This window comes from Cheilinus undulatus, linkage group 18 (genome assembly GCF_018320785.1).
Source record: "Cheilinus undulatus linkage group 18, ASM1832078v1, whole genome shotgun sequence".
NCBI lineage: Eukaryota > Metazoa > Chordata > Actinopteri > Labriformes > Labridae > Cheilinus > Cheilinus undulatus.
Window position 1 is genome coordinate 13,219,139 of NC_054882.1, and position 8,632 is coordinate 13,227,770.

The window sequence follows — 8,632 nt, forward strand, 5'->3', positions numbered from 1 at the left end:
ACAGTAATTCAATTGAAAGTTACAGGAAATAACTTATTTGTCTCTGAGACTTTATCTGTGAAAACTGCAACTGCAAACGAAAATAATAAGATTCATTTTGAAACATAAGTATTTCTTTTTAGATTCAAATTTTGCGATAATGTCTTCAGGTAATTTTAGAATTATATGCTTAGTTTTGTTGTACACACATTTCTCTACATCTTTCCAAAGCATCGATGTAGACGGGCAGAGTCAAAAAGCTCATATTTACGAAGTGGTAATGAATCTTCTCTCCTGTCCGTGCTGACGTCACTCAAGCGTAGCCGTCGTGCGTCAAGGCGTAGCCTGAAGCAGGTGGATTCAAACCGGAAGTGAGATGCTCCTCGTCCTAGGGATGGTGTTTTCTTTTGCATAGATTCGGATTAACATGCAGAAATGAGAGATAGATGCGTAGTATCACAATTGGAAGATGAAATATTTTATGACTGATTGTTCGAATACTTAAAATACATAATAAGTTTCCCCTGAAGGCGAGCAGGATGGATTTTAGCCGAGCTGTCGGAGGATCCTACACGGTAAGAAAAAGCAGGGTTGAATTTACTGTCATACTTAAACTTTCCTGGTGCTAGAGTTTTATGTGTTATTATTACTATTATTATTACTATGTGGCGTTCTTCGGCTGAATACTCAAACTTAATGATAACAAATAAGAGTTAAATATGTGTGAGAGTTAAATATGAGAGTATAAGGATCCCAGCTGGCCGAGAAGGAGGTAAACAAAAGGTTCAAAGACGCCTTTATTTCCGCTAGCTTACGTAGCCTACCGACTGATTATGATTAACTTTGGTAACTTTAACCGAAGAAATTTTCTCTTTTTCCCCTCTAGGATAATCTCATTGGGACTTTACTTGCTATTTTTGGAAATGTGCTCGTCAGCATCTCCCTCACTATTCAGGTATATGTCATTATTACATCCTTGTTACAGATGCCTTATGTAGATCAAACCAGGTCACGTGATCACTTTGGTTCAAAGTTTAAATTGTCTTTATCTATCTGTTCATTGTCAGTCTGTTATGTTTGTGCTTTGTGTCTACTTATTATCAGTGTCACCTTAGATAGAGAAACCCATTAGAGCTTGGCATGTAGTTGCAGAATTTCATAGTGTTTTATATTGTTTGACCTGTGTAAAATATTTAGCCTTTATTTTCTTATTATATGCTTTTGTCCCTGTCCTTATTTGTCATCCCATATATCCCAGTTATTAATATTCCCCCTAGACCAAAACCATTAGCATGTTTGCTTTAGGCTTTGTTATTTTGTTTGCATTGTGAAAGCTACATAGACGTTTGGTAGACTTTGTGTTTACTCATGTCGTTGTTTCTCTCCCTTACAGAAATACAGCCATGTGACGTTAGCAGGAGCCAAGGACCCACGTGCCTTCTACCGCACTAAAACTTGGTGGTGTGGTTTTGTTTTGACCTGTCTCGGAGAGGGAGCCAACTTTGTCTCTTACGCTTTTGCTCCTCTTGCTCTTGTAGCGCCTCTTAATGCTGTGTCCGTCATCAGTGAGTATTTGTGTTTGTCATGTAGCAGATGCTTGGAAAACATCATGACTGAAAAGGCTGTGAAAACAAGATCACTAAAAACACAAGAACTGATGGTTTTAAATGCATTGAAATAACTGATTAAAAGGACATTTGCATTACTATATCCTATGTTTATGCCTCTTCCAGCAAGCTCTATCTTAGGCCTTCTTTTTCTACGTGAGAAGTCCAAGCCAAAGGATTTCGCAAGTAAGTTCAACTCATGGTTATAAGAGTTGCACTGACACTCATGCAAATAACACAAGGCTTATGCCAATCTATTCAAATCTTTAGGCTCTCTGCAAACTTTCGAATGACTGCTCAAATACGGCAGAATAAAGACAGTGAACATGTTTGTTATTCTATTTTTGACTGCTTTAAATTGTTCCTCTGTCTGTTATTTTAGTGCGTTATGGGCTGTCCTTCCTGGGCCTCCTTCTGACTACTGGAGGGACTTACCTCTTTGTGGCATTTGGCCCAAACTCTCATGAGAAGCTTCAAGCAGAGAACATTGTGAGGCACATTGTAGGATGGCCTGTTCTCTTATATCTGGTAAGATTTTCTTAGGTTTTTATTCACAAAGGAGCACAGAGTCCAGTAAATAGATTATTTGACCTCAGTGTTGCAGGAACATGCAGATATTTGACACTTAAAAAGTAATGTATGAATGCAAGAGGCATTCTCTTAGGTGTTATTGTACACATTGTTGTTTTACAAATACAGCATCTAAAAATAACAACAAAAAGCCCTGAATTACAGGTTTGTCAACTCTGAGAAGCTCATGTTTTGCTGAGAATCTCAGAGATGTTGAATCATTTTATTTTTAGGGCTGTAGTAGTGATTGGAAATAACTTGCAGTCATGTCAGCTCTGTTGTACTCGTGGCCACTGTTCCTCTATCAAGCTCTTCTGTGATTTCCTTTAGTGTCGCTACACCTTGCATAATTGTAGGTTTTAACTGACACCGCAGGCATTCAGAGAGGGACTATTCAACAATTCCAATAAATACAAAGGCACTTGCACAAGTGAGTCATATAGGCGGAAAATCAATTATCAGAATGTGACAACCGTTGCCATGCTCCAAGAAACACAGCCTTACCAAGGAAAAGAGCAATCTAGTCGCACCCTGAATATTTGGTGCGTTAGTCACAAGCACTGCATCTTTATTTATAAAGCAAACACATAAAAGCTTCTATAACAAATAAATGCAGTATGCAAAACTAAGAACAGTGGTTACAATTGAGTTTGCTTTCAGACTGACTGGGGTGCTATTTTCCTACAACGGTTAAATTTGTAGCTGGAAAAAAGAATCTTAACAGAAGTTATGAAGTCTATTTTACAGGTGTGCACTTTGAAGCTGCTGTATTAAATCTCAGTTTTTATTCTTTCATTAGTTCTTCCCCTTTAGGTGTTAATTTCGTCCTATTCACTGTAATATCTCATCAGCTCATACTCTCATTCAATAGAGAAAGTTGCCTCAGCTGAACAATTATGAGTTGTTATTGAATCTTACAATGACAGCAGGTATCTCGTGTTAGTTTAATTTTGTTTATTATATTTATATGGTGTTAATTGCAGCTATTATGTTTATTGACAGCTCCTGGAGATCATCACGTTCTGCCTGCTTTTATACTTCTACAAACAGCACCGTGCTAACTACCTCATTATTATTCTGATGCTGGTCGCTCTGCTGGGTGAGTCTGCAGAATTAAAGATTTTCTGTACTATATATGTGTTTAAGGTCATCTTTTTAGACAATACAGCTGTTATTATGCTTTATTACAACACACTGCAGCACTTCTTGAAATGAACTTCTTGAAGTTATTATTGGGGCTTTGTTCAAGAGTGCATTTTAAAGTTTTGCAAGCATGACTTGTTAATTTTGAGCTCTTTAGAAAACCCAAAAGCAGAAATATGTTGCAAGTATACAGAGAAAGCTCAAAGCCCAGAGAGCTGTACTCTCTAACGCGAGCAGAAGTAACCTGGGCAAGAATAAATAAGTGATTCAGGCACAAGCGCAGGGTGTTTAAGTAAGCAACAAAAATATTTGAGAGCAAGCAGACAGAGCACAGACAGGGTGGATTTAAGCACAAAGAGGTCAGGTCAGGTATGAGGGCATGCTGGTTCAGCATTTTGCTGTGTCAACCCTAGTCCTTTGCTGCTCTGGCCTCCTGGTGACCACTGTCCACGCCTGCACCAGGCCCATGCTCCATCTCCCTAGGTATCCTCCCAGCTGACCCCTCCTTGACACATGCAGCTGCCTCTGGCCACCCCCAGCATCTGGACCAGCCCTCCAAGTCCTGAGCACTCAGTATAGTGAGCTATAATCAGGCCCGGGAAGCTCACCAGGTGCCTATAAAAGCACTGCTGCTGTTCCCATATCAGGCAGCTGACCCTTCCCATCCTCGCTCTCCTGAGCACGTCAGCATCAAACACATGGTCTGACAAAGATGGGCCAAAAAGAAGTTGTAACAAAGGAGTCCAGTCAGTGGCTCCGACCATAAGTCAATGTCCAGGCCTCACAAGAGTATAGTAAGACCAGGAGGACCAAGGACTGAAAGACTGCTACTTGTGTCTGCAAGCTCAGAAACCGGGAACACCACACTGTCTTGTTTAGCGAACCCATCGCCCTGTGCATGAGTCCAAGTCTGCAGTTGAGTTCAGCCTTGCAGTCTGCTGCAGGTGAACTGCTCTACAACTTCCACGCTCTCACCATTCACAGACACAGATTTGGTGGCATCACCCAACGCATCCCCAAATACCGGGATCTTTGTTTTGGCCCAGGACAAGTGCAAAACAACAGAATGAACCTGCAGTCATTTCCTTTATGCTGTTCTCCATTGTGCTGATTCCAAGGCTGAGCTTCTTGTAAACAAAGCTATGTGTTACGACATAACTGAGGTAATCATACTCAGCTACAGTTGAGACTGGAGGAATGTGGGCACTGTGCTTCAGCACGGTACAGGTAACTGGGCCTAGTGTGAGTGCCTCCTCAAAAGGGTTTCTACTTTATGAAATTAGTGTGAGTTCTGTCTGCCAAGGCAAATCAGCTCCATCTTAGCAGGAAGAAGCATTTGCCTGAGCCACCTTGTGAAATATGAGGGAGTTAAAGACTTCTAGTTTAGTAATATTTTTTATGTTGCTGCAACCATGCCTGCATTGAGAGCTTTATTTGGTGGGAAGGAAGACCCTTGTCCTGTCAGAGCAGCTAAATGTTTAATTTAGCTTTAAAGGTTTAATGTTAAACAATGCACTTTATGTTCTTTGTGCTGTCAGCTGTATTGTCTTCACCGTGTGGGGGTTTCTTTGTATGTCTGTCAGTTTTTACATGGGACTACAGATGGGAATTAGTGACTTTTTAAATCTAGTGTAAGATAAAGTAAAACTAAAACACAGTCTAATTATAATCTGGTGTAATGTATGTTTGGTTGGAAAACCACCCTGCAACAGTTTTGAAGCTCAAATGTTTCTACCTAAAGGGGTATTAAGAGTACAGTTATTGTTAAAAACATTACTTCTATGTTTAATGTGCCTCTTATTTTTTTGTGCACAGGCTCCGTCACAGTTATCACAGTGAAGGCGGTGTCAGGCATGCTAGTCCTCACCTTTGAGGACAACATGCAGCTGGACTACCCGATCTTCTACGTCATGTTTGTGTGCATGGTTGCTTCAGTCGTCTTCCAGGCCAGGTGAGTAGAAAACAAATGTGGTGTTATTCCACTCTTTACAGGTCATTATTTAACTTCTTTTCTCCTCTTAGTTTTCTTTCCCAAGCTTCAAAACTCTACGACTCCTGTCTGATTGCCGGCGTTAACTACATCCTCTCCACTGTGTTTGCTGTGGTAGCCGGTGAGTCATGGGATTATTTGCTGTTGGTTTTAATTGTCTCGGGATTGGCAGGCATATTCAGAACACTGCAAGGCACAACAGAAAAGAAAAAGTGCTCTGGAGCTTCATTAGCAGGCTGCTTTGACTCTTCAGTCACAACATAGAGGTCATTAACATCTGCTTTTTTCATGTTTACAGGAGCCGTGTTTTATGTGGAGTTTAAGAATGAAAACGCTCTTCACATTTGCATGTTTTTGTTGGGGTGAGTGATCTGCAATCATCCCCCTTTTTTAATAGAAATATTTTGACAGTAGGAAAAGCGAAAGTAGAAATGCAAATGAGTGATGTCTGAATTCTAATAAGCTTTATCTGTTAAAGACTCACAGAAAGACTTAGTGGGACATTTTAAGAGCAAATTGGCTGTTAAAATGCTGCAAAGCTAAATCTAGCCACTTGTAGACATAGAAGAGACACAGAAGAAGCAACATGACTTTCTGATGCCTGGAAATTATATTTCTACATCAACATTATATGACTTTTAATCAGGGCATTGATTTGTCCTTTAGTTGCACAAACCATTGTAATAGCTTGGGTTGTGACAGAGAAAGAAAACAACTGAATTCAACTTGAAACAGAGTCAACGAAAGTGTTAAAATCCTAACATTTGCCATTTATTCAGTGATAAACCATTTTGAATGTGATATTTTAATTGTTTAAAGCAAATGCCCAGATATCACAAAGCTGTGGTAACTTAAGAGTCTGAAATAGTGGCTGTGTGAGAGGAAATTTTAATGACTTTAAGCGAAGTTGTTTTAATTTTCAGCATTACAAAGTTGTTTGTTTAAATGCTGATTGTTTGTTTTTTGTACAGAACTGTGCTCTGTTTCCTGGGAGTCCTTCTCATCACCAAAAACAGGAAAAGAAACAAAACCTTTGAGCCATATGTCACTATGGACATGGCAAATGGTTTGTATAAACTTTAAACGAATACTGAAATTTGAATCTGTTAAAATTTCAGCATTCAAACTCACATTTACTTTCTTGATTCTACCTGTTGTGTCTTTCACACCCTCAGGTGTCCCGGTTATTCACAATAAAGCTCTGGTTGTTCAGCCAGACTTCAACGGTTCCTTCTCTTACGGTGCTCTGGTCAACAACGACGGAGTCGCTCCTGCTGCTTTACCGGCCAAACTGGAGAACCCTCCTGTCAGATGTAGAACTCCTGATGCAGCTCAGCCTGACCTGAAGACAGATTAAACCAAACTTTCTTTTCTGTTTCTAATCCATTTAACTCCAGACAACATTCAAGGACCTTGAAAGGCCAAAATAGGTATGTTCATTTACTGGTGTACTCAAGACCATCCTCCAGCCCAGGATCCGTCATCACCCAGGTGATTTTGATTTCCTCTTACTTTGTTTTATGGTATGTTAACACCTAGCAGTCCAGTTTGGTTCAGCACATTATGGTACAGATCTTGCTTGCATTTCTACAGCAAATTTCCATCAATGTTTGCTTGTTGTGATGGGAGTTCTGGCTCTTTTTGGCTCTTCTGAAAAATTGCCTTAGCTCAGTAGTAAGAGAGTCTTTTGGCTCCAAAGTAGTACTTTTTTGGGACTATTCAGTTTTTTTGTCAAGGAACAACAACAAAAATTGACCAGCTCCTAAGGTTTACATGAAAAGAAAAGTGACAGGACCAGTCAGCGACGAGGGGCAGTACTTTCAGGCACGGCAGAGTCGTGACGTAAAAACAAGCAGCAGCAAGAGGGGGTACAATTATGGCAGAAGAGCTTAGTGTGGACGCTGCTAAAGTGTAAGTTTTAGCAGAACTTGACAAAAATTCTTCGTTAGAAGAAGAACAAAGAACAGCAGTGAGTTGTTTTCTTTTCAAAAACAACAAAAGTCGAGTACTTGCATGTCTATAGTTGCCATGTTTCACGTTATTCCCTGTAGCTGCGCACGCGCAGCTCAATAGCTGCTATGTCATGTGTTTTGTTGCTCTTATTGGCCCGTAGAGATGTGACAGACAGAACGTTCATCCAATCACACTCCGAGTTTTTTTCAAAGCCTCTGCTTTTTCTCAAACGTTTCCTATTGAAGCTTTCCCAGATGGATGTGTGAAACAAATCCATGTGGCGTGTCAGGTTAATCTTGTTGATGGTAACGGCAAGTTTCTAGCAAATATCATTCCAGCTAACAATGTTAGCCTAGCCACTGGAGCGAGACACAAATTAGCAAGCTAGTTAGTTAAATGGCAAAAAGTGCCAGCCCATATTGGATTTCCTCAAGGTATGTGATATTATTAACCTTGTAAAGCAAATGCATTGTCCAGATTCCATAACAGTCTCTCATGTCAGGTAATATTATGCCACTCAGAGCATTTGTTGCTTTCCTTTCAGCTAGTTATTCATTGACAAAGACACCTTATCAAACAAATGCTACTGCAAACTAGGGACCTTGAGGAAATCTATTGTGGAATTGCAGATTCTTGATGCCTAATGCCACATGACAGTCCTTCCCTAGTAGCATGCTTCAAGCCATTTATCAATGTTGCTGTCACCCTAGAAGAGATGGCTCCTAGAACCAGCTTGTATATGAACGCCACATCACTAAGTTGTCATAGCATATCAAGGTTTCCTTACATATATGTGTAAAATGAGGGAGAAAAGCTGTTCAGCTCAGTACAATAATGGCTTGTTTTGTCATAACTGAGAGTCAGATGGCTTAGACATCCCTGTTCAAGGATTTTTAATCATATCAGAGTGCTTCAGATCTTCAGTTTTGACTGCCTTTTCTACCATGGACTTTATCAATAAGTCTTACAAGTCATTCTTTCGTTGTTTTGCTATTTTTATCCTTGTCCTGGTTGCATTTTTAGACATTTTCGACCCCCTGCAACCCTCACCCTCCTCTCTCTCTTCATCCATTGACACCGCTGTTACAAAGGAGGTGAAGATTCTTTCAACCAATCATTGGACTGCAATGAGTGTAGCTCCTCCCTTAGGGTCAGATAGGAACGCTGAGTACCCTAACAGAAGGGTGCCAAAAAGGTAAACCAGTACGGGTCAGTTACTTTGATATCTTTTGACAAATGTGGATAAGCTCAATGTGTAAATGAAAATAATTCCATAATGTACTGAACCGAACTGTAAAGACTGCTTGGTGGAAACGCGGCTTAACACTCCTCTTTTCTTTTCTAAAACATTTAAACCAATGACTCTGATAAACATTCCTTTTTTAAGAAG

At 40.1% G+C, this 8,632-nt stretch overlaps 1 protein-coding gene across 1 annotated transcript; it reads left to right on the forward strand.

Moving 5' to 3' along the window:
* The first annotated feature begins 344 nt into the window (after positions 1-344).
* nipal3 (NIPA like domain containing 3) lies at positions 345-7,359 on the forward strand. The gene is made up of 11 exons (XM_041812809.1): positions 345-554; positions 866-934; positions 1,373-1,544; positions 1,713-1,772; positions 1,969-2,114; positions 3,159-3,255; positions 5,115-5,250; positions 5,322-5,410; positions 5,588-5,651; positions 6,261-6,355; positions 6,465-7,359. The coding sequence occupies exons 1-11, from the start codon at positions 519-521 to the stop codon at positions 6,644-6,646; spliced, it is 1,146 nt and encodes a 381-aa protein (XP_041668743.1). The 5' UTR covers positions 345-518; the 3' UTR covers positions 6,647-7,359.
* Positions 7,360-8,632: the final 1,273 nt, after the last annotated feature.

Coding starts and splice junctions, on each gene's coding strand:
- nipal3 (XM_041812809.1), top strand. CDS start 519: ATGGATTTTAGCCGAGCTGTCGGAGGATCCTACACG. Junction 555..865: donor CTGTCGGAGGATCCTACACG/GTAAGAAAAAGC, acceptor TTTCCCCTCTAG/GATAATCTCATTGGGACTTT. Junction 5,251..5,321: donor TCAGTCGTCTTCCAGGCCAG/GTGAGTAGAAAA, acceptor TTCTCCTCTTAG/TTTTCTTTCCCAAGCTTCAA.